Source organism: Paramormyrops kingsleyae, chromosome 2 (assembly GCF_048594095.1).
Source record: "Paramormyrops kingsleyae isolate MSU_618 chromosome 2, PKINGS_0.4, whole genome shotgun sequence".
Classification (NCBI taxonomy): domain Eukaryota; kingdom Metazoa; phylum Chordata; class Actinopteri; order Osteoglossiformes; family Mormyridae; genus Paramormyrops; species Paramormyrops kingsleyae.
This window is the reverse complement of record NC_132798.1, coordinates 598,380-624,162: the sequence shown is the minus strand read 5'-3', so window position 1 is coordinate 624,162 and position 25,783 is coordinate 598,380. Positions and strand designations below refer to the sequence as shown.

General features: G+C 44.5%; 1 protein-coding gene across 4 annotated transcripts; it reads left to right on the top strand.

Moving 5' to 3' along the window:
* The first annotated feature begins 1,916 nt into the window (after window positions 1-1,916).
* phf19 (PHD finger protein 19) lies at window positions 1,917-25,443 on the top strand. Of its 4 annotated transcripts, none has more exons than XM_023834477.2 (15): window positions 1,917-2,086; window positions 4,060-4,263; window positions 5,215-5,296; window positions 7,561-7,656; window positions 8,253-8,347; window positions 8,530-8,678; window positions 10,299-10,394; window positions 11,344-11,412; window positions 12,133-12,253; window positions 12,745-12,812; window positions 13,055-13,204; window positions 13,952-14,045; window positions 14,483-14,568; window positions 18,249-18,344; window positions 21,220-25,443. In XM_023834477.2, exons 2-15 carry the CDS (start codon window positions 4,075-4,077, stop codon window positions 21,551-21,553), a joined length of 1,725 nt encoding a protein of 574 aa, XP_023690245.1. In that variant the 5' UTR covers window positions 1,917-2,086; window positions 4,060-4,074; the 3' UTR covers window positions 21,554-25,443. The 4 variants fall into 4 exon arrangements, with proteins under 4 accessions (XP_023690245.1, XP_023690246.1, XP_072559153.1 ...); XM_023834478.2 differs by lacking the exon at window positions 1,917-2,086 and adding an exon at window positions 2,232-2,634; XM_072703052.1 differs by lacking the exon at window positions 1,917-2,086 and adding an exon at window positions 3,216-3,294.
* Window positions 25,444-25,783: the final 340 nt, after the last annotated feature.

The window sequence follows — 25,783 nt, the reverse complement described above, 5'->3', positions numbered from 1 at the left end:
GATTATTTAGTCGAAATTCATTTAAATCTAAAATTTATTCCAGTATGATTGTTTCAAAAGGCAAAGCATACCCGTTAAAGATCTCTTACATTAATTAGACCTCAGCTGGGCGGTCAGTTATAAGCTGTGCTGTAAAAACTCAGTAGGAATAGTGTTAATTAACAAAGGGTTCAGCTGAAACAAATGACATCACAGCCAGATTTGGGTATGCAGGGATGTCAAAGAGGCCATATCTGTCTAAGCTGTCTGAGGTCTTGGTGACCTGTTCCTCAGATCACCACATACCCTGAAAAGGGTTCCATTCAAAAAGCTATTAAAATAATGAGAGACATGGCAGTTTTTGCTCCTGCTGGTCTCCCCAAACGAAGAAAATCACACTGCATGCATGTATAACATATAACCATACCGCATACATCTATAATCTATAAATATAAGACAAAGGAAAAAACCTGTATGTTACGGTTTTATTTAGGATATGGATTCATGGAAATATTGCACACATGTTTAGATGTGTGCAACAAGGGCAAAGAAGGTTTATATAGCAGTCCATGTTCATCCAGCCTTGTGGTAATCTCGTGCCATATAGGATACACATCACATCCTGGACACGACAACAGCTGGTAAGAAGGAACTCAGACTAGTACTGTCATTGCACTTAGACTTACATTACAGGCTTATACTGGGGCCACAATCAGGCCACCTAAACACCCCATATTTAAACTGGTGGGTAGACAGGGAAGAAATAGAGAAATGTGAGCCGTGGTGCTACACGAAAGGAGTTTTATCTTATACTAAAAATTACATGAAAGCTTCTTCGATGCATTACAATATTGACATCTTGTAATATTTCCAGATAATTATAACTTTGTATCACAAGGTTGTTTTTTTTTCTTTTACTAAGAATAAAACATATTGCAGCTGAGGAAAATTCTGTAAAGGAAAAGGAAAAGAAAATATTTGCTGTTTTTGTCATTTGGATTGCTCTTAAAAACTCTTACGAAATTACTTTCAATGCAGATACTGATAAAATAGAATAACTGTTCTTATCCAATTATGGGGTTTATCTCCAAAATAACAGTGACCAAACAGCAATTTTGAACTAATTTCCACAGTTGTATTTAAGTTTTAATTTTACAGTTTTTAAATATAAATGAGCCTGTATATACTGTAGTTTGCATGTCTTTTTAGAGGAGAGCGATTCTAAACGTCCTTCTAAGAAATCAGAATCAGAAAACTTTATTAATCCCGAAGGAAATTGCTTACATTATAACTGCACAAAACCTGACATTGAAATTAATTGCACATAACGGTACTTCGATCTTTAGCAAATTTATGTCTGCTTTGGAAACGCTGAATTGTGGGTTCACTGCTCATAGACAGTAAAACTACTGAAGCTGAATCCACGTAGAATTTGTTTATGATGCACCAGGAATCTCATTGTGGTAAAACGAAACAAGTTATTCACACACATACATACATATAAGTGACATGCATGAGTCACATATAAGTATGAACAAGTACAAAAATTAAATTAAGCATAAAACACCGGGGATGTGATTGTCACCATTACAAATAGCCGAAACTATGTTACGAAACGTACACAAAATACATTGTCATCAATAACTGCAGTTCATTTTCAATTTTGAATATGAATTACAGTTCCCTTGGTGGTGTTAATGTATTAGTCTTCGTTATAAAAAATCTTTCTCAGCAAAACGGCAGGAAGTATCAATCACAGCTAACCACCTGTAATCAGACATAATTTTAGATATATATGAGTTATAATTTTTTTAGTTGCAATCTCCACTGGTGTGTGATTGTACAGTTAGTTCAGGGAAAGTTCTGACTTCCTGGATGATGATGGTGATGATGATGATGATGGTGATGATGGGGCTATGTTAATTACATAAGCAAAACGTAAATGATTCGCGGGAAAAAGTAAAAAAATGGCGACTTGCACAGTCTGAAACTTTGCCTCTACACCACTAGATAGCTAGCTACGAGTACAATTAATGGGACATTATGCAACAAGATTAAAGGCGATCTTCGCGTCTCTTTTCCTCCGCATCAGAGGCTAATCGCATCGGTAAGCTGAGTGACAAAACCCGGCGTGTTAAAGCCAGCCGTCCCGCTCCGGAGGGTGACTCCTCTCGGCGAGTAACTCCGTGGAGCCTTTCGCTCCTGTCGCATGCGGCTGATGGACTGGATGTTTTAGCAAAACGCTCGGTTATCAGCGAGCTGGTCTTTCGCATGTTTGCGCCGAGTTTAGCTCTGCTCGGGGAGTAGTCGGCTAGCAGTTTGCCGGCGTGCTAGCGGACCGCTTAGCTTAGGTGAACCGCGCACCGCCCGCAGCTGGCTACTAGTTAGCGGGCTGCCTGATCATTGAAATGCGGGCTGGCTCTCTGATTCACGCCTTTCCCCCCATTGATAGCGGCATTGATGCAGTAAATCACGGTTTGCCAGACTCGTACTTTCGCGTTGGAAATGCCCGCAGCTCCGGTGGTGTTGGTGTGCTCTCAGCCCCCTTATTAGGCAATTTTTTTTTAAACTTTGTGACAAGAAAACTTTGTTAGTCCTCCGGTTATCTGGCTGCCCTGTTCTCCGGTGCCAGCGCTTCTAGTGAAGACAAACAGGGTTAGTGCAGCTAATATCATCATGCATATCTTTCCATGAAAACCTGGCTTGTAATCTTAACTAATCATGATAATTATAATGTTAAAATGCCATGGTTTTATGTTCACTTTGATTCAGTTTGCAGTTGCCTAATGCTGTATCGCAGCTTCAGAAACGCGCCCTTCACGACGTGCTTGCATGCAAGTACAGTATAAGTGTATAATCATTTTAAGTTAAAGTGAGGTTTACAAGTAATTCTGTTTTCCTTGTGCCGGGTCTGAGCGAAACCTTCTGGTAAAGAGGCTGACAGAGACGGTACGGATAATTCGGGCGGAGCTCTTGAAATGCGTGGATCTTTTATAATATTTGAACGTATGAGTTGTAGCTGTCAAGTTGTAGGTAATAAACATTAATAATATGGTTTGGAGTATGAAAGATGTCTTTTTTAAAGTGTGCATTCTATCCCCTGTAGCCCCAGCGGTTAGGATTTCTTTCCATTTGAGTAATTTATCGTTACTTTTGCAAAGCTGGCTCCTGCCTGCAGTTAAATTGTGGTCAGAGTTTGTGAAGACATGATTCAACTGGTGAATCAGTTTCTTTTTTTTTTTTTAAATGAAAGAATAGAAATGTTTTACACATCCTGCCTTTAACGCGACATCTGTCTCGTTTTGCATACAATAGGTGAGAGCTTGGCTCCTGCGGTTTATTACTGTTTCTCTTAAATTAGACAAAATGTTTTTTTAATAAACACTTTAACAGTTTCTCTTAATCATTCGATTCCTGCTAAGTAATATCTAATTGTTCAGAAATAGCCTGTTGAATAATCACACAAATACAAGGTTTTTTTGGTAGTACTACTTTAGCGGACACAAATAGTAGTAATTCAGTTACTATATACAAATCATGAACAAATATAGTCACTGCTTGAGATGAAAGATGCATCTCGATTCATGATGAACAAATATGACATTAATATTTAACTTGTGTTATTCTTTACCTTTTCCTTCAGTAGTTCACTCAGATTTACAGAATTAACAGATATAGTAACAAATATTGTAACTGCTTGGGATAAATGACGCGTCACAATTCATTAACGATGAACAAACATGTGATCAGTTTATAACTAACACTTAATTTATACTTAATGTATAAGTAATATAATATTGAATTTTTTGTTTGTCAAAGTGTTACCATTTCTTCTTCTTCTTATTTATTTATTTATTTATTTATTTATTTATTTATTTGTGACATGCTATGGTGCTGCTCTTTGAAAAGTAAGTTATAGGTGGATTTAAAAGAATGCTATCTCTATCTGTTTTGGTTTCTGGTTTCCTACAAACTACTTTCTGGTATGTACATTTCATACCTTGGTGTTGCAGGAGACTTGATAGGGCTCGATGGTTAAGCTTCTTCATACTAAATCCTTCTTTTTTTTTGCTGCATCAGGAAGTGAAGGTGTGAATGGACATCAGTATGTTGGAGTCCTACAGGGATATGTACTGCTCTGCAGGACACGAGCAGCTGGAGCCTAAGCAGTTACCCCAGAACAGGGCCAGGAACTACATGGAACTGGAGAAAAGCCTGACTGAGGGGCAGTACGTCCTGTGCCGATGGTCCGACGGCTTGTACTACCTGGGCAAGATCGTGAGAGTGAGCCATCTACGGACTCAATGTGTTCAAGTCAACGTTTGATGTTGTGCTGGAAAACTATCCCCAATTTAGTATTTTGTTACTGAAAAACTTAAGAAGTTAGTTTGCTATTTCTGATTTATTGTTTGTTTGTAACAGCTGGAAAAGACCTGAGATCGTAAATCACGCAAATACTATTAACTAACTCTGAATTGAGGGCAGAAAAGTGTTATAAACAAATGTTTCGTTTTTCACTGTAAGTTAAACACTTGTTCAAAGGAGAATTGGCTAGAGTCCTTGGTTTTGTTTTATATTACAAGTGCACTTTGCAACATTTTTGAGCATCCTATTCCAGATGCTTAAGAGCTGGCTTATTAGTGTTGGATATGTTAACCTTGTGCTTTCTTGGGCATGTTTTTAAACAATTTTGACTCATAATGACCTTCCAGTACATGGAAGACAAACCTCCATACTGCCTCCTTCAGTATATTATTGGCATTGCAGCTAGCAAATCTCTGCATGAGAGGGAACAATGGGAATGGTTCTGCTGTATTATCGTGTTCTGTTTTATTGTTGTAGTTTCTTTAAGGCAGTGGTTCAGCTTCAGCTTTAAGGCAACTGGTTTAGCTTCAGAACCCACATTATTCCTCAGTCATGACTCCAAGTTTTTTGTTTGTATTTATTGTATTATGTTTGTGTTTATCCATTGTTTATTATACCAAAATATGTAGCTGGTAGTAAAGTAAGAAAAATAAAAAATTCCAGGATGACATTCCGCAGCATTCGCAACCACAAAAGTCTGATATTACAAAATTTTTCAGATAAAATTCATTTTAACTACACAAACTATGACCCGATGAAAATGTTCTGTGGCCCAGTGCTTTAAGGTGTGTGGCACTGTTAATCTGGATGGTAATATTGGCTATCAGAGTATGTTGTATCATATCATGCTTACTTTCTTCATCACCATAGGTAAGTGCTTCCAAACAGAGCTGCTTTGTCACCTTTGAAGACAACTCCAAATTCTGGGTTCTGTGGAAGGACATTCAGCATGGTGAGTAGGTGTGACATTGTGGTGAGATCTTTCTCTCTCTCTCATTGATTACTTTCCTTCACTCTGTGAATTTTTCCTTCCCAGATTTATTATTTTAGTTTCTCTTTTGAAGCTATATAATTCAATTTTAGCCCTAGTTGCAGTCCACCTGTTCAGATATTATTGGTAGTGTTTTCACAGGGCTGTCCTTCCTCTTTTGTGTGACATCAGAATAGCTTAAAGGTATTTTAAATAAATTAAGTTTTAATGACGCTTGCAGTAAGATATTGAGCACTGTGTCAACAAACATGTCACCTGTGAAATATGCAGTACGTTGTTCTTGAAGAGTTCAGCTTTATTTGTGCAGGTTTTTGGAACAAATGGTTGCCAGATTATCTTGTCCTCACTTTGACTGTGATGTGTCATGTAATTGCTCTCCCAGGATTCACACAACAAGGGTGCCACAGTGGCTCATGTGTAGCACTGTCACCTCAACCTGCCAGGTTTGGCAGTGTGGATCCTGCCTGCTGTATGCGAGTGGCTTTTGTGTGACCTCCCTGTCAGGTGCACGTTTCCTCAGGGCACTCCGGAGGCTGTTGCGTGAGCCTGAGCGTGTTTGTGCATTGTTATGAACCGGCCTCATGTCCACAGTGTACCGCTAACTTGTGGCCTTCCTACCCCTGTGACCCTGACAGGAATAGGCAGCTGTAGGATGGATAGAGTCGCACAACTCTGTGGTTAATATTTATCGTGTATTTTTTGTGGTGGCCCATCTTGAATTAAGTTAAGTTATGCAGGTAACCTCACAATAAAATCCCCAACAATAAAATAATAATAATAATAATAATAAATAATAACTTCTCAGGGGGCGGATGCGATTCCTTGGGACGTCCATGGAAAATTCTCAGAACTAAATGAATCGTATAATATTAACATATAAGAAACATTAGTCCAGATACACCCTCACCAGATCACCCTCCCACCCCCTATGACTGGCTTAGTCTAGTTCACTCATTGAAGACAAATCCCCTCCCCTTAACGATAAACATATAAAACCTTTGGGTATGTTTGTACATTCTAAAAGTGAGTTTTATTTGCTTGATTGTCTGGATATGTGTAATTTGACAGGGTTTGTAAAACACACTTACATTTTTTGTAACGAGGATTATTTTTGTTATTCTTGAGAGAGGGCAAAATGATGAAGACGAATAAGCTAAGTCATATTCACAGTCTGCGCCACTCTGCAGTGTGGAGTTTCAGACATTAGTGGTGCTGAGTCCTTATTGTTTTTCGTCTTGGATCTGGTTCTAGCAGTGTGCTTGCTGAGTATGGCATTTCTGCTCTCGAGCCATGGCTGGCTCTCCTTACACAATCCACTTCTGGTAAACTGGTGAATGCATTTCCCATAGTGTGTCTGTGTGTCCCAGTGTGAGCGTGTTTCCTGAGAAAAGCACGCAGACTTTTTTTTAAGGCTGTTTAAATAAGCAGTTACCAAAAATGGATGGTTGGGAACTAGCCAGGAATAAACCCCCCAAATGCCTGATTGTATGTATGCATCAGCTGGCAGGAGCACTAAAAGTGTGCCTCTGTGTGTTATTAGAAAGGTATATGGATTGTTATAGCTGTCAGCAGCGTAGTTTGTTCCTTCACGTGAAAATTAGACATGGTTTATAGGTGGCATGAAAGACCGGCCTGATTCTGCACACAATTAGGGGAGCTGGTTCACGGCAGCCTGGACACCTAAATTAAAAATTGATGTTTGAGATTATTGCTTTGCAGGAACTGTCTGTTTTTTTTATTTATGAATATCATCAAGCTGGAGAAATCATGCAATTTTCTTCCCTTCTTTACAGGGTGGAATTTAAAAATGAATTTAGAAAAGGTCAAAATGAAGAAAAAATGTTTGTTTTGATTTTTGCCTGGAGACAAATAATGTGTGGAAGATTACTGGGGCAAAGAGGACTCTTACCTACAGGACTTGCTTCATTCATCCACGCTCTTTGATTTGTGGTGTTATTGATGAAATAGCCCTAGAATGATGGAAGTTTAATAGTTTGGATCACTGGGTGCCTAACCAGTAATCATGTCAACCGAACCAAATGCTTTAATGTGCTCTTGTCATGGTTAGACGTGGGGGGTATTTGAACTGGCCTTGACTCTCAGGAGAGTGTGGAGGCTACATCAGAATTGCACAATAGCAGGATGTTCAAGAGTTGGGCTTGAGGCGTCTTGTGATCTTTGTGTAAATCTAACATGAACTTTCTCCATTTGTGCCCGTTGCTCAGCTGGTGTTCCGGGGGAGGAACCCAAGTGTTATGTGTGTTCTGGTATGGTGCTGATGTCCGACAACAAGATCCTCATCTGCGGCAAGTGTGGCATAGGTAGGTTGATTTCTCGATTTTGGCTACAGGTTTGTGTTCAGTAGGATTCGGCAAAACGCCCGGTGGCACAAGTTCCGGCTCCTTACGGACCTGTGGGGGCGACTCAGTGGCACCCGTGACCTTATTAAAAAACAGAATACCTGAAGTGCGTTTTCGTGATCGTGCATCTCCATTTCACGGAGCACTGTCCACGGAAAATGCCACGCCGCAGTAACGGAGAGTCTGTTCCATGTAGAATGCATGTGTCTTAAAGCTGGAGCCCAGTTTGACAGGTGAATGCCCTGGGTTTGTTAAATGCGGATCGTCTGCAAGTTTAGCTTGGGAGACTTTTAACACGGGAATGAGAAATCCGCAGACCTGGCCAGTTAAGAAAGGTATCCCTGGATTTGCAATACAGAAGTTGGTACCTTTTTGACATACAGAAGAATAAAATAACATTCGTGTTGCTCAGTCTCCCAGCAGACTGGAGAATAAATAAAGAAAAATGAGCCTGGGTGACATGTGTGGGTGTAATTAATTATTATAAGGCTGAAGTGGCAGCTAGACTGGGGAAGTGGGTCTGAGTGGCCACCGTTCACCGTCTCCGCTCCTGCCAGGATACCACCAGCAGTGCCATCTGCCGCGGGTAGAGAGCCCACTGGATTCGTCACCCTGGTTCTGCAGGAAATGCATCTTTGCCTTGGCCGTGCGGGTGAGTGTTCATGCTCGGCACTTCTGCATAAAAACATCCTGCTCTGCACAGGAGACACTTCTGCCGCAGATTCTGGCTGCATAAGGTGAATTCAATACAGGAATTATCCATAGCCATTCATTAGGGTGACTTCTGGAAGGGATGTCATCATGAAGTTGAATGTTTTTTTCCCTACCCTGCAGAAAGGGGGCGCTCTGAAAAAGGGTCCCATAGCCAAAGCTCTCCAGGCGATGAAGCAGGTGTTGACCTATAACCCAGGCGAGCTGGAGTGGGACTCGCTGCACAGGACCAATCACCAGCAGTGTTACTGCTACTGTGGGGGACCTGGGGAGTAAGTGTTCTTTCTACTGGACACCTGTCCACTCCTGGCCTCCTGCTGTGCACCTACAGACCTGCCACTTACTTCCCCACCACTGTCCGTCTTTCTTATTTCTGGTGCTTTCACTGTGTCCCTTATGCTATATATTGTCATGTTTCTACTTGGAGACACTCCATTGAATTGGAAAGAAAAAAAAATCAAAAACGGCAACACTAATAAATGCATTTTCTTTTCACTGTTTTCGTTTATCAGAAAATTAGCAAATAGACGTGCTGGTGTTGAACATCAACATCAACATGAACATCTAAATGTACGTTTGTTCATCAACCTATGAATTGATTTATCTTATTTGCTCTCTGCATGTTGAATAATGTGCTGCTGTCTACTAAGGAAAATGCAGCCTTTAGTGATACGTTATTGATCCCTGGGGGGAAATTCGCTTCACACCTCCCCCAACTTGCCCTCCGTGGGGTTAGGGTTAGGGCAGCCACCTGTTGTGGCAGCTTGGGAGCCGTCGGTTAAGGGCCTCGCTCAAGGACCCGCCGACACGTCAAGGCCGAACCGGCGACCTTCTGATCACAGGCACAGAGGCTTAGCCCACTGAGCCACACGCTGCCCCCATTATCTGTAGTGACACACATATGTTGCATATTTATACTACTAGATATTCTAGCAGAGTAATTTCCAGGCTTACCTGGGACTAGGGTTACAAAGGGGCAGTAAATTTCCATGGGAAATTCCCATTCCATGGGAAGTTAAGCTGGGGAATTTTGGAAATATTCCAAGTGGGAAGTACCAGGAATATTTGAGAATTAACAGAAAATTCCCAAAATTTTGCAACCCTACCTGGGATCATCAGTGTTGAGTATTGATCTGTAGATGTTTTAAGATATCTTGCTTAAATTTGTATTTTAAAAAGCTGCTCTTCATTCTGCATGTGATTTACTAAATTGCCCTTTTTATTTGCAAAAAAGGAATGTTTCAGTTAACTAAGAAAAATAAACAACAAATTAATGTTCACAGTGTAAGAAATTCATGGACGCACGGCTCTTAGTTGCAGTAAATCCGCTATCAGTTGTAACTGTTTCTGCCCACTGCTGTCCCTCTGTTCCGGTATGCGAGTCTTTAATAGCATAAAGCCTCTGCAGCACCAACATGCTGCAGTGACTCCATGCGCACGCTCACCAAAGGCGAGAACCATGTCGAGGAGCTACAGACAGTATAGGAGTTTCTCAGTGGTCAGGGCCGTGTTCATAGTATGCCCTCATACCCACATCCTTCAGCGCCAGTGGGATTGGCAGGTTGATAGGCGGGACTTGAGTGTCAGTCAGTGAATTTGCCCTGAGACCCTAATGCTTCAGTGGTCATGTGATTCACATGGCTGTGGGCTCTGCAGGCCAATTAGTGCACTTAAACCCCAACATGGTGAGGTGTTTGGAAGTATGTGATGGCTGAATATGGAATTTTAGGAGTAATCTACATTTGTTATGACACAGCGGTCAAATATTAAAAAGGGTGTGAGTCAGATAGTTAAAAAGGACATGTGACAGGCTGGTGCTTCGAACCCACAACCTTACGGGCCCAGCAGCAGGAACTCCATAGTATCTGACCCCGGCTATGTGCTCTGCCCAGGTGGTACCTGAAGATGCTGCAGTGCTTCCGGTGTCAGCAGTGGTTTCACGAGGCCTGCATCCAGTGTCTGCAGGAGTCCATGATGTTCGGAGACAGGTATGTGAGAGGCGAGGCTGGGGGAACGAACAGGCAACCCCAACCATTCAGCAGCCATCGAGGCATCAACCATTCAGCAGCCATCGAGGCAGCAACCATTCAGCAGCCATCGAGGCAGCAACCATTCAGCAGCCATCGAGGCAGCAACCATTCAGCAGCCATCGAGGCAGCAACCATTCAGCAGCCATCGAGGCAGCAACCATTCAGCAGCCATCGAGGCAGCAACCATACAGCAGCCATCGAGGCAGCAACCATTCAGCAGCCATCGAGGCAGCAACCATTCAGCAGCCATCGAGGCAGCAACCATTCAGCAGCCATCGAGGCAGCAACCATTCAGCAGCCATCGAGGCAGCAACCATTCAGCAGCCATCGAGGCAGCAACCATTCAGCAGCCATCGAGGCAGCAACCATTCAGCAGCCATCGAGGCAGCAACCATTCAGCAGCCATCGAGGCAGCAACCATTCAGCAGCCATCGAGGCAGCAACCATTCAGCAGCCATCGAGGCATCAACGTCACCTGCAGCCTCAGCTATTTTTGTCCCTCTGCTATCCATACAAGTTCCATTAGAGCTATTCAAAGTAAACTATTGTGTATTAGAAAAAATATCTTGCAGAGGATGAGAAAAGGCAGCTTTAGTGGCTGTTCTGTGTTTTTTCCTCTGGACAGCTGAGGTAGGATTTTTTTTGTGTAACAAGACTGAGCTTTAGGCTAAAGATCCTGTGTCTTCAGTCGATGAGAGGAAGCGTTAGACATCAGAGACAAAGCGTCACTTTCTGCTTAATTTCCGAGAATGCGCTCGGGGGCATTTTTGAAAGGGGGGGTTATGAAGGAGGGTCTCTGCACTTCCTGTCAGGGTTTTATAAAAGTGGCTTAGAGCAGGGCAGCTCCTAAATGCTCAGTCACCACATTTTCTTTTTTGCTCTCCATTTTCCTCCATTTTTCTTCCAGGTTTTACTTGTTCATCTGTGCAGTGTGCAATAAAGGGGTGGAGTACATCAAGCGCCTGGCCCTGAGATGGTGAGCGGCCGCCTCTACGCTCCCAACATGTAGCCTGCGTCCATGACGTGGCCTCTCTGTCTGTGCCTTAATGGCCAGCACCCGGATTGGTGAACAGTAGATGGTGGTTCATGGTTCATTCATATTATTTTTCTAGCTCTGTCAGAGAAACACAAAGAAATAGCATTATTCCTTCAGTTTGCTGCTTACTTCTAAATCCTTTCTACCATGTGGGCCTTAATAGGAATTATTACATTAATATCTGCTCACAGACTGTTTCCTTCAGCACTAATAACAAAATAATAAAGTGTGAAATATACGAATCTACTGGAAACGCGTAATTGAACAACTTATGCACATCCGCCGCTTGGATGGTTTTTTGTTTTTATGTATAAAAATGTTACTAATCAGCCTGAAGTGTCGTGGAAGCAGTTGGAGCTTTTGGGTATCAAGTCAGGTGTAAAGCTAATAATCATATTAATCGGATCCTGCTCATTATCACGGTTTTCCATCCTGTCAGAATTCAATTGAAAACATGTTTCCTCACTGCACTGGTAAGCAGGCAGTATTTTCAGGCATAACACCAGAGTTACCTGTGGGGGGGGGGGGGGTGGCCTGAAGGCCCAGAAAAGGCTCCATTTAACAAACGTCTGATGTGAGGCTGCCCTCCGCTGTGGAGCTTTCCGGAAGGCCGCTTTCATTTGGCCGATTCTCTGATGGTGACACCCCTGATTTCCCCAGGGTGGACGTGGTGCACCTTGCCCTCTACAACCTGGGCGTCCAGAGTAAGAAGAAGTACTTTGAGCTGGAGGAGATCCTCGGCTTCGTCTCCACCAACTGGGAGCATTTCCAATTGGGCAAGGTTGGCGCGACTCATTGATGGATTACCGTAAAAATATACAAATGAAAATGAAACTCAGGAACAATTTAGGGGACCAAACCATCTTTTATGACTTCCAACTGTTTTCCTTCCGTTGATTCTAGAATTTAAGCTTAAATTAAATTTAAATCTGACAGTGTTCTGCCTGCTTTCCCCACACTGCACTGTAATATACATTCACGTCTGAGTGGGCAGTTTTTCGTATTTATAATGAAAGTCACGCATGCTGCAGCTCCTCTTCCTGTCAGTTGTATCCCCTCTGGGGTCGTCTCCATGTGGTCGGGCCCTTTAAGGGGCTGTACGGGCCTGTAGCTCGTCACACCAAGCATGTCAGTGGCCCGTTTTAATGCCCGCTGCGGCCCGACTGGAAGGCCCAGTGTAACGGAGAGCAATGCGGGTGACAGCCCTGCGTCAGCTGGCAGGCCGCCTGCCTCCCTCCCTCTAAGGTTTTTTTTGCCCCCCCCCCCTTTCAGCTTTCCAATACTCCAGTGACTGAGAGGACCCAGCACCTCCTTGATGCTCTCAACAACTATAAAAGCAAGTAAGATAAATCTGGACCCCGAGGCGGTGAGATGCTTGAAACACATCGCATTACATTGGTGGCCCTAATGGTGCCTGCGGGGCCATTACGATAACAGGCTGCCGCACATATTCCCAGCCCCTACATGTGTGTTCTGGAGTGCCTTTTTCTTCCAGAACCTTCTGGTTCGGATGTGGGGTGGCAGGATCTCCCGGTTTTCCCGTAAGTCGGTACGTAGGTTTATGCCGTCTGAAATCTCGTAGGTTTCTCTGCGGGAAGGAGATCAAAAAAAGGAAATGCATCTTCCGTCTGCGGACGCGCGTTCCCCCCAACCCCCCCTCGAAGCTCTTCCCCGAGAGGGTGCCTGGCGGTGAGGCATGGGAGGGGCACAAGAGCAGCCGCGGCAAGAACAGGTAAGGCCAGTCTTTCGGGAGTAGGGATCAGTCGCGTATGCTCAAGGTCTGGCAGAAAGAAAACAATTACCGCTTTACAGTGTCACAGACTTGGGTATTTTTATAATCTTCGATCTTGTAAGAATGACATAGTTTCCACTCCAGGCTGTGTGTTCCCTGGCCAGAGCTCCATCTCAGTTGACCGTCTGCACCGCTGTAAGGATGCCAGCATAAGGGGGTGACAGATTAGATTAAATGAACTTTATTGATCCCATCGGGAAATTATTGTGCATATGGCAGCAAGTACTTAAAGCATAGACAAACATACTGTAGTGCAATAAAAATACTCATTGCACCATTTAAGCCGGCCAACGTTGTCACAGGAACGGCAGACTGCTCACTGATCTCTCATCATCACGTCGGCTTCCAAGCCCGAGCACCCCCTGAGAAACCCACATGGGTGTCGGCCACAGTCTCCACATTCCCCTCGCTTTTTTGGCATTTATCTGGCCATCACCCAAACGTGACGATGGTTATTGAGCATATGGGGTGACCCCCAGTAGGGGGTGCTGTTGAGCATAAAACATAGATGCCTCTGCTGGCGTATCCGGTGGCAGAGCGTTAAACCAGGTGCACGGAAGCGGGGGAGCGTTCGGAGTAGAGGAAGCGCGCGGCTTGGTTGGAGGTCAGAGGGTGGGGGGTTGGCAGTGATGAGGTGACACCCCGGTCAAAGCGTCTCAGGCTGTCCGTCTCCTCCCTGCGGGGCAGCACGGTGCCACGAGAGTTCTTGCCTCAGAAGAGGAGGAGGAAGAAGAAGAAGAAGAAGAGATCCAAGTGGCTGCTGGAGGATGCCATCCCCAACGTGAGCCCCCCCCCCCTCTCGCTGTGCTGTCTGTCTGCTGGGCCTCCTTCCCTCCTCTCCTCCCCTCCTCCTCCTCTGCTCCCCATGGCGTCATGTGTCTGCTATACCTGCAAGCCTGACTGCCTGCGCCTTTCCTTATAGCGCCCTCTGCCTGTCGCCCTTGCCAATGACACCAGTGCTTTCGGTCCACAGACGGGTCATGTTTTGCTGTCTGCCCTTGGTGACATTGTGCCCCACCAGCTTCTATTTCTATTTGATTTTATTTTATTTATAGTGTGTAAGCAGCCCTCCAGCATGCCCTCTAATCTACGGGTCTGTCCGATTTTAACGAGTCCATCAGAACCCAGGCAGGCTGAGCGTGGTGACACACCTGGAAGTGCCTGAGCACTTTCAAACACTGTGTCCGTCTGTCTGTCTCCCTGTCCCTGTCCATGAAGAATGATCTGACGTCTTCCTGGAGCTCCAACCATCACATGGCCAGCATCTTCGACTTCACGCTGGACGAGCTGCAGAGCCTAAAGAGGTAACATTTCTGCTTTAATCGCAGTGTCTCCTGGTTTGGTGAAAAGTGGATTGCTAGCGGATTGCTAGCTGATTGTTAACAGATCGCTATCGAGTCCCAGAGGAGCTGTAACAGAGGCAGCGATTATAGACGTTTAGTGTTATTTAGCATGCAGGCAATACAATGTACTTCTTTTGTGTTTTAAACTTTCAGGTCATGAAGTTTCATATCTATGTATCTTTTTTGCAGCAGATGAGTAGAGTGTGTAATATCAAACAGTTAGCATATTTGTTGAAGGAGATTTTAAGAAAAATCTAATATTTTAATACTTCATTTCCTTGTATGGGTCCAGTTTAAATTCTGTTTTTGTTAGCTTTTTTTCTTTTGCTGGGATACTGATGTATCTGGTGGTTGCCATTCTTACAGTCACCCATCCATCCATCTAATCATGTGACCATCCTGCTCAGGGTCGGTAGTGGGACCTGGAGCCTGTCCCAGGCGCAAGGCCTTCGTACGCCTTTCGTGTGCGGCCAGTCCATCGACCGCTCCTACATTCCCTTTTAATTAGTGGAGCAGTTGTCGGTTTTCAGGCGGTTTGAAGGCACAGCAGGTGCATTAGAATAAAGCTGCAGAGGCCATGAACGCATAGTGCTTTGTGTCGGGCAACATCTGCCAAGCTGTGAATGGTAGACAAAAAGTCAATACTCATCTGAAATCCTGTCCTGCATTGACATCTGCCCTAACCCTCTGCATACTCTGCCAGCTAGTAAACTGCCTTAAAAATAAACTCTTCCCAGGCAGCTGAACTGGCCTTCAGACCTGTTTCATACAGTTCTTTGCCTGGGCTGGCACAGAAACTTTGCAGGTTTTCATTTTGCTTTGTTTCCATGACAGTGTAAACAAAGTGTACAAACAAATAGCTCAAAAAAAACCTGGATGTATCAAAGTAACCAAGTAATGGTTAATGAGCAGGTGAGCCTGAACTGGACCATTGGGTCACATGACTAAAATCCACAGGTATGGGTCCGTTGGGTCGCATGACGGGTCACATGACTGAAATCCACAGGTGTGGGTCTGTTAGGTCACATGACTGAAATCCACAGGTGTGGGTCCGTTGGGTCGCATGACGGGTCACATGACTGAAATCCACAGGTGTGGGTCTGTTAGGTCACATGACTGAAACCCACAGGTGTGGGTCTGTTAGGTCACATGACTGAAACCCACAGGTGTGGGTCTGTTAGGTCACATGACTGAAACCCACAGTCGTGGGTCCGTTGGGTCACATGACTGAAACCCACAGGCGTGGGACCGTTGGGTCACATGACTGAAACCCACAGGCGTGGGACCTTTGGGTCACATGACTGAAACCCACAGGCGTGGGTCTGTTAGGTCACATGACTGAAACCCACAGGCGTGGGACCGTTGGGTCGCTGGGTCACATGACTGAAACCCACAGGCGTGGGACCGTTGGGTCGCTGGGTCACATGACTGAGACCCACAGGTGTGGGTCCGTTGGGTCGTTGGGTCGCTGGGTCACATGACTGAGACCCACAGGTGTGGGTCCGTTGGGTCGCTGGGTCACATGACTGAGACCCACAGGTGTGGGTCCGTTGGGTCGCTGAGTCACATGACTGAGACCCATAGGCGTGGGACCGTTGGGTCGCTGGGTCACATGACTGAGACCCACAGGTGTGGGTCCGTTGGGTTGCTGGGTCACATGACTGAGACCCACAGGTTTGGGTCCGTTGGGTCGTTGGGTTGCTGGGTCACATGACTGAAACCCACAGGCGTGGGACCGTTGGGTCGCTGGGTCACATGACTGAAACCCACAGGCGTGGGACCGTTGGGTCACATGACTGAAACCCACAGGCGTGGGACCGTTGGGTCACATGACTGAGACCCACAGGCGTGGGACCGTTGGGTCGCTGGGTCACATGACTGAGACCCACAGGCGTGGGACCGTTGGGTCGTTGGGTCACATGACTGAGACCCACAGGCGTGGGACCGTTGGGTCGTTGGGTCACATGACTGAGACCCACAGGCGTGGGACCGCTGGGTCGCTGGATCCACTCGGCCGTTCTAAAGCTATTATTCTCCCCTTCTTAGGCTCCCCAGCCGGCTGCCGGCACCTCATCGTTTATTTATAGAGTTGTTATTGGCCTTTGTCGCAGGCACTTTAAAGACTATACTCTCCCTGTCTTGAGGTGGGGGCGCCGGGTCAGTGGGGGTGCGGCTGGCCACCATTTCCATAAATATTTCAAAAGGGTAGAGGTGCAACATCGAGAGTCACATGACGGCCGTGAATCTGGACCCCCTTGGCTCCCATATGGGGGGTGGGTGGATAAATAAAGTTCTTATCATTGGAGATGCATAATTTTTCTTCTTGTTTGTTTGGCTTGATTAGCATTCTGATTTTCTGCGAGTGGGGAAAAAAAACAGCAGGCCTTTCATTGCGGGAATTCCTGAACGGCTGTGATGGGAAAGAGTGGCGCAATTTAATAAATAGGTTTCCATTGTCTTTGTTTTGGCATTAACTGGCATCCAGCCCAGGGTTTACCCCAGACCCCGGCCTTCTGCCCTGTGCTGCCTGGGAAAGGCTCCAGGCCACTCCCCCCTGACCAGGATGAGTGGTTAAAGGATGGATGGGGGGGCGGATGGATGGTCTTTTTGTTAAACGTTAATTAATCTGCAGGTTTCCCACCTGTTGCTGTTGGCCGCTATGTAGGGACTGGGGATGTCTGCTGGGGACACTGATACCCTACGCTTCAGTTACACCAGCACAAACATTAGTGGAGCCTTCCTTGCTTTTATTAAGTCAGACGCCATCCCTCGTGCCGTCACCTTGATTTGTGTTTCTATTTTTTATTCCCTCTGAAAAGACCATAAAATCGTATTCCGTCAAAACAGTTTTTCAGCAGAGTGCTAATTGAAGTAGTTTAATTATATCTCACGGTAAAGGTTATCGACGCTCAGACGCTTCGCTCTGAATAATTAAAAGGGGCCACATTTGGCTTCGGGAACAATTAAAAAGCATGAGGAATGAGATTGAGGATGAGGCGGGGGGGGGGGGGGGGGGGAATGATGCCCAAGAAAGTGAAGGGAAATGAGCAGTAACTGCACCCCTTGCCCTGCCAGCCTCACTGAGGGCATCTCCTGCACCAGCTGCCAACCAGGGCTAATCCCTAACCAACAAGATGGCCGGTCAGTGAAGGAACGGTCATCTGGGGGCACCAGGTTGGAATTAATCTTTGTCTCTGCCTGCCGAGCCTTTGGCGTATTTCCTCCAAATTCAGACTCTCCGAAGTCTGCTCGCATCAGCGGCTTCGGCCGAGCGGCAGATAGCGGGATAGAGAGGAGCGCCGGTCTTGCACCGCTGTTGTCTCTCTGTGTACGGTCACGGCTCTGGTGTAAGCCAGCGGAGCACGAGCACGGCGGCTTCGGCCGAGCGGCAGATAGCGGGATAGAAAGGAGCGGCGGTCTTGCACCGCTGTTGTCTCTCTAAGTACGGTCACGGCTCTGGTGTAAGCCAGCAGAGCACGAGCACGGCGGCTTCATGACCTGGGATGGCGAGTTTGGAGTCAGGCGCTCTGATGAGGAATTCAAACACGGGCCTGAATGGATTTGGGATTTAACCTGTCATGGTCTGAAAACCTGCCATGTCTGATTTGTATTTTCTTTCTCCACTGTTTTTATCTCTCCAGCACTAGCTCTGGCCGGACCTTCAGTTTGGACCTGGACTCCACAGACGCAGCAAGCACTTCCGGGTCGGCCACCACAAGCGTGTCCTATGATTTCCGGTACGGACTTTCCTCTTTGTCTTGGGTACCCCAATGGTGATGTGGGGTCTCACTTTCGTGCTTACTCACATGAAGACATGAACACAGTTCGGACCAGTTAAAGTCACTGAAATGTCACCTGACTGGTGACTGGGCAGTCTCTTAAGCAGTGTTGGGCACTTCAGATCCACAAGCTACAAATACAGACCAAGATTTTCTCTCAACCATTTGAGTACTTTGTGACTCTTTATACTCAGCTTGTTGGTAGAAACAAACTCTTGGTCTGGATTTGTAACTTCTGGACCTGAAATGCCCAACACTGCTGTTAAGAAGCTGCGTTGTCGATGAGACGAGTGGCTCACTTGGGGGCAGGCATTTCAAGGGACACCTCAATTGAGGACCCTAGAGTAGCCCCCCAGCCGCCCACGCGTCCTGCTGCTTGGGGTTGTATTCCGCCAGATCGGTAACCTGGCAGATGGGAGACCTGTTGCCATTGGCTGTAGGAGGTGATGTTCCCCAAGCTTCTCTTTCAGACAGTGCCTCTGCTCAGGCACACAAAGGCAGTGAAAACGGTTTAGCACAGATGAATGCGGGACTCTACCATAAATGGCAAGTGCAGGGAGATACCAGGGATTATGGATTTGTTGCATTTTTCGACTCTGAGCTTATATGCGCAGGTTTTTGCTGTTACGTATAACAGCCGGCTTTTCATTGGTCATGATATTAGACATGCAGACAGCAGTTGGATCCTACAGCGAATACTGTCTTTGTAAGCCTGACGGATGAGTCAGTTTCCTAATGCTTATTAGCGGTAGAGATATTTTTTAGCATGATCAGCGTTAGTATTCTTCAGCAATATTTATTTTAAAACTGTGGTTTGAATATGGATCCTGTCTCTTAAATATTTAGGAAATTCATAAGGAAAACAGTGAATATAACAATTTTAGTAAATAGTAAAGATAATTATGTAAATCATCTTCCAATTACTAGTATTGACTAAATTAAAAACTATATACACATGTTTCTTGTCACAATTCTAACCCTACTGTAATTATCAAGTATAAAACTACTGTGTTTTGCTATTCTTCTCTGTCAACCTTTGAAGCTCTTTTCCAGTTTATGGTTGGTCAGCCACTATGGGAGGGAGGGAAATCCACTGCTGGCCAAGTGCGCACGCTGTGGGCAGGTTAGACTCCAGGTTGCCTGACTGCATCACTTTGAACTACAGGGGGAAACTTGATACTTGATACGTTATGCTTACTGCCGTGCTACATGATTGTTAGCATTAGGATATGCCAGGCATGCAAAGAAAATGAAATGGCAGATTTAGCAGTGTGGCCAAGTTAAACATTACTGATGGGTTGAGCTTCAGTTTTAACTGGCATTACCTTCACGGCACTCCTGGTTCCTTGACAAAGTGCCTGTACACAGTGACGGAGTAGAATCATAAGCACTCTAGCCAGTCTTTGATACGCAGACAAATATCCTGGTAATAAAAACCTTTTCATATCACTGATGCCAGCTGGACTCCCACCCATAAACTGATTGACCTCTTTATTCCGGGGTGGAAAATGAGATGAGGTATAAAATCCGGACATGACAGAGAGGAGCGAGAGAGGAAGAGGTTGAGGTCAGGGGCGCACTGAGCATGTGCAGATTCCAAGCTGCATGCCAGCTTCCTGTAAACCTTTCACGCTTTTTTAGCCATTCATACCGGAACATGCCGGAGTCCAGGAAAGCTTTTCATTTTCCCCAGTAATGAGGACCCCGTCTTGGGGGGTGGGGGGCGTTCTACGGCGTGCCTGCATTTCCCCTCCCTGCGCGACCTCCCAGCCTCTCTTCGCAGCCTCCTCTGGGGATTTAAAGGGCAGCGCGCAAGTTGGGGCAGCCGGCCCCCGTTCACCTCGCCCCTCTCAGGCTTTATTTTAGATCTGTGCTCTCATTATCCCGCCCGGCTCTGGAGAGGTGGTGTACGGGGGGGTGGGAGTGGATGCCGAGATTCCAGCAGAGGACGGCACGGTCCCATGGCAACTGATGGAGCATCCCTGCTGTGCGACATCGCTAAGGAGCAGATCAAACGGGCCACTTAAAGTAGCCCCCCTTCCCCGTTTGCTTTTATGTTCCAGTATTATGACAGAAGTGTCTCTGCCTGGGGGCTCTGATAAGCTCCCAAATTAGCACTCCCAACACGGGGGTATTCAGTGCTTGTTTTAGATGAAAGCCCCATGGCACCCCCTGCTGGGGGGGTATGAGATGGAAATTCTTGAAAGGCAAGACAGTGTTTCAGATGAGAGGCCTGAAGTTTATCACGTCATTTTTCCAGGTTTTGTATTTTCATGAAATGAATGCCTTTCGGGCTGGCAGAATTCAGAGCAGATGCGGCTCCAATCAGTTCTTCGTTCCTGCCATTAGAAAGCAATCTGTGTGTGTGTGTGTGTGTGTGTGTGTGTGTGTGCAGGTGGACCCATTTTTATCGGTACGGCAGCACAAAATGCTGCGACTTTCATCACACTGTTTCTCATAATTTCCATGTTTTAATTGTGCTTGGAATCTCCATGCCAAGGTTTTGCGATCCGTCACTCTAGAAACAGCAGAGCAGCGGTTGTTAGGTTCAGTGTGAAATGTGGAGATGGAAGGTGGGTAGACAAACCCAAGGCGTGGTGATTAGTGGCCCATGCGGCGACACTGTGTGTGTGTGTGTGTGTGTGTGTGTGTGTGTGTGTGACCTTGACCACATGCTGTGCAGAGCTCTCATCCTGAACTGCACACTTCAGCCAGCATGTTAAAAATAAAGAATCGACCGTAATTTCAGTGGAGGCTGGTGTGTGATCTGAGGCGGCGTGAGGGCCGTCACATCTGCCTTGGCTCTAACAGGCTTCTCCCTCCCCTTTAACAGGAAGAACGTGGGCAGCAGGAAGAGGAAGCTACGTACCTCTAGCTATGCCATGCTCGCCAGCAGGAAGGCCGCGGCCGAGAGCGAGCTGGGCCAGGGGGCCTTGGAGTCCGAGGACACCCCCGAGGCACTCGACGGCGCCATCGACAGCCACACCTTCGAGAGCATCAGCGAAGATGACTCGTCCCTGTCCCACCTCAAGTCCTCCATTACCAGCTACTTTGGGGCAGCCGGGCGGCTCACCTGCGGCGAGAGGTACCAGGTGCTGGCTCGCCGAATCACCGCCGAGGGAAAGGTGCAGTACCTCGTGGAGTGGGAGGGCACCACACCCTACTGACCCAGCTGGAGAAACAGCTGCCAGAGGGTGGCATGCAGTTTAAAAATCCCAAGGGCTCCGCTAATAAATTGACTTCCTTTTCTCCACCTTTTATTTTTTTTTTTTTTGCTTTTTTCTTCCGTCTTTTAAAACTTCACCACTTCTGAGCCTTAGGTCTCTGGGCACGTTCTGTAATGTATTCACAGAAAGCATCGCACAGCCCCTCCTCTTCATATCCTGTTAGAGGAACACGTCAGAGGTATTGGCAAGGGTATGTGATACGCTGCTGCCCCCTAGTGGGCAGAATGAGCACCAGCACCGTGCCGATTTTTTTGCTAATGGTTGATCATGTGACTGCTCTTTTGCTTATCTTGAAAGCCATTGAGAAATGGTGTCATGAAACAACAATGCAATTTGTAAGTGGTGGATTTAAACTGAGCCTTTTGAAATGATGTCCCTAAAGAGTGGGACAATCTCTACACATTTTCCTCCCTGAAAAGACCCACACCAGAACAAGTCATATTGCTATACCCCCCCAGAGAATCACCATGATGGTAATATCATTAAAACAGAAAACTATTTGGAAATTCAAAAGCAAGAACCATCTGCGGTTCTTGAACTACTACAGGAAGAGAAAGCTGCCGTATGAAGTGACAGAATTGTCAGAATTATTGGGATGCTGGAGTAACGTGTGCACTTTGGATGGGGAACTTCAGCAGCTCTCTAGTACTCAGCCTGCATGGGGCTTGTGGCACTGATGCTTGGATCATGTGCTTCTACTCTGTGATGACCCTCAGCTCCACTTCGGAGCGTGGGATGCCGGAGTGAGATGCCCCATTTCGCTGTGGGTTTGTGCTCTCATGCTACTTCCCGCACTGCAGCCTTGTTATGTTTGAGGTAACCATGGTGAACTCGTGTGTTTATGATGCTGCATGTCTTTCTGGGTATTTCAGCAGCTTTTCTTTTGGCAACAGGGGGCATCGTTTGATGCAGCACAAACGTAAGAACTTAGGACGTCCTGTTACTTGTGTTTAATGGCGGCCTTTCACACGTCTTCCTCCATGTTTGCTGTTACTCTATCAGGGGCAGGCTAGTGTATGGTAATCCCCAGATTTACGCTTCTCTCAGTTCCCTCGACTTCTCATGAATCTACCAGAACTTGATGTTTATTTCAGTTGCAGTTTGATCTGGACCCTTTTCTGAAAGGAGCTTCTGTTCTAGCACCCTGAGTCTTTTGGGTGTATGAATTTTGATGTGGCAATTTCAGGAAGCGATAAAAGCAGGAAGACCAAAGGAATGTGGATTTTGTGTGGAGAAGCCTTGGTTTAGTATTTCCATTGTTTATTATTTTTTTATTTTATTTTGGCTGGGCCACTTACACATGATGTCATGTCCTTAAAGGACACAGTGACTTGTCTGAAAGACTAATGTGGAGTCTTTTGCTGTTTAAATAAAGATCTCCTCACCAAAATACAAGAGTAGTAGTTGACCTCAAGGTAGGACAATACTTTGTTTGTGTAATTTAGTGTCATCTATTATAGAGTATAAATAACAAAAATAACAATAGCTTATTTAGTGCTATATCTTATTTGAAATCCTTTGAAGGATTGCTGTACCAGTCAGGAAAATCTGTTAATACTTTCCCCTGTTCATTTAATACTTTCCCCTGTTCATTTCCAAATTTCTACTTTCCCTTTTTTGTTTTTTGCATCCTCTTTTCAAGGTTTTTTATTTTTATACAAATACCCCTTTGTTTTTATGGTTAAATATTTCACACTGGGCTAACAGGGAAAAAAAAAACGTTCTTCCCATAGCCTTGTGATGCACATTTCTGCTCGTTCTAGACACCTTTCTGTGAAGGCACTGTACCTTCACACCCCACACCTGTTTCTTCCAGTATCTGTGTGTCGTGACTTGCTATTCTGATTGGATTGCAGTGTGTACATGAATTAAAAAAAAAGCTACACTATGGCACATCTCATCATTGCTATGAGTCAAATCGTTTGTTTGCTTTGTTGCACTATTTAAGACACTTGGCTTCATCTATGCAATCTGATTTAAAGGTACTTGTAAGACCAAAGCAGTTTTTAAACACATTTCAGAAATTATTACACACTGACAAAAATCGTTGTTTACCCCCATTGTTTAATGTATGCAGTTTGTCCCATCTATTACCTTTTAAGCACTTACTTTGCTGAAAATTACAGTATGACTGTAAATTTAAAGTAAAACAAAATCTAAATATTTATGTCTATTCTGATCTATTTTGAAAAGCTTTTTGTCTGTTAATTTCAGTATTTGATTTTTTTTTATCCAAATATTTTGTTTCCATATAAGCCCTGATTATTATTTTAAAAGGCATAAACAGCATGTGGTTTATGCTTGATGTATGTAGTATTTAAATTGAAGACAATGAGAGGATGTTAAACAGTATAAACTGTCTAACAATTTTTTTTTTTTTGTAACAAACATGTAACAAACTAAGCTTATATATAAAAACCTTGTGTTTCTTTCCATTTCCTACTTTGCTTGTTAGAACAAGTTTGAACCATATCTCCTATTACCCATTTAAAGCATTTTTAAAACCAGGCTGTATATTATGGTGGTAATTTGACTTTCATTGTAAAGACTGTTGAAAGCACAGTAAACTCACCATGTTAGCATACACGTTTGCAGTTTTAAATCTCAATATTGCAAATATTATTTTCTTTCTCTTTATGAATACATGTAAATGAAAATGTTTTTTTTTCACAACCACTCCATTAGTATTCATATTTTTACATTAAAATACTACATGTCAGCATGTTTTTGAATGTTACTTCTGACCCATTATGTTTGATATGTCTTACATGCATAAAATACATTTGTGGACAATTGTCTGTGGTGTCAAAGGTGAACCAAAAGAAAATGTTGTGTGGCCTAAGAGCCAGCAGAGGGTGGCAAAGAGCACATAGAGAGAGTGACGTCAAATTGGGAAATAAACTGATTGTCAGAAGGTGCACTTGGGTGCGTTGAGAAAGTCTCAATTTTTTCTGTCAAAAGCTTCCTGGTGAAAACTTACAATGCCGAATTATCCCTTCTCCAAATCGTGATATCCAAGGTTACACAAAAGTTACAGAAACCTAGCTACAGTTAATAAGCTTTAAATATACATTTTCAGCAACATACACTAGGATGCTACCACATCAATATTGTTACGCCTTTCTCTTCTGTCTGATTTGCCTATAAGACTCACTGAACCAATTCCACCTGTGTATTACATTATCTTGTTGCAAGACGTAAATTTGTGTTACACCTTGTGATTTCGTACTGACCCTGAGCAGTTCTAACAAGTTAAAGAATCCTGTAGTATTAATTGGATGTTTGGGAAGGGCGAGCTGATTTTTTTGTTAGAGAAATCCAATGTATTTATGTAAACAAATCACCCAAGAAAAGCTCCTAACAATAATCAAGCTGATGTTCATCTTTTCTGAATGCCACATAAAATGTATCTGTGGTGTGCCTAATGTTTTTGGTTTTTTTTCCTTACAGAAAGAAAGAAATTACCATAGATGACACATAGTTTTGAGTTGTATTTGCATAGTTCAGTTAGGCCGTTAAATAAAATACAGCATTTGAAATCTTTGGCTGCTCTGGTCCTTTCATCATAGTAGTTATGGCCAGCTATAGGCTGCACAACACTACTGCACAAACATGTTTTATTGTAACCTTATGGACTACCTGGCTGTGAGTATGCTCTCTCGTACCATGGGCTGACTGCCGGCCAGACAGTTAAAATAGCCTCCAAGGATGTGAGCCTAAGGTATAAGGCTAATTTTTCAGTCCCTTCCTCATCCTGAAAGTACATGTTCTGATTTATGTCAATGTATTCTTCAGAAATTAACAGTTCAATAAAAAATGATTACATATGACTTTGTAATTTAGTCAAGTTTATTCATATAGCACATTTTCATGCACAAAGGTTACTTAATTAAAGTGCTTTACACAAAGGGCATGAGAAATAGTGTATGATTTGAGAAATTACAGCTTTAAACATGTTTTTGAATAGTTTTTCATACAAAAAAAATATTGAAAATGCAATCGTTAAAAAAATGGTGTCAACTGTCAATGGCAACATCAAAAGGAAATTAGTTTCTGATTCCTGCCCAGAAAACTGAGGTCATTAAATATCTCAAACTCCTCCATTCAGACCTTCAAGAATAACTATAAAGAGTAAAATACTATCCATAATTATGTAATACAGCTTTTTCT

What these genes read in the sequence shown, in the direction of transcription:
- phf19 (XM_023834477.2), top strand. Translation starts at nt 4,075, where the DNA reads ATGGACATCAGTATGTTGGAGTCCTACAGGGATATGTACTGCTCTGCA. An exon ending in GTGGAAGGACATTCAGCATG is followed by an intron (nt 5,297 to 7,560) that starts GTGAGTAGGTGT and finishes CCCGTTGCTCAG; the next exon opens with CTGGTGTTCCGGGGGAGGAA. An exon ending in AGCATTTCCAATTGGGCAAG is followed by an intron (nt 12,254 to 12,744) that starts GTTGGCGCGACT and finishes CCCCCCTTTCAG; the next exon opens with CTTTCCAATACTCCAGTGAC.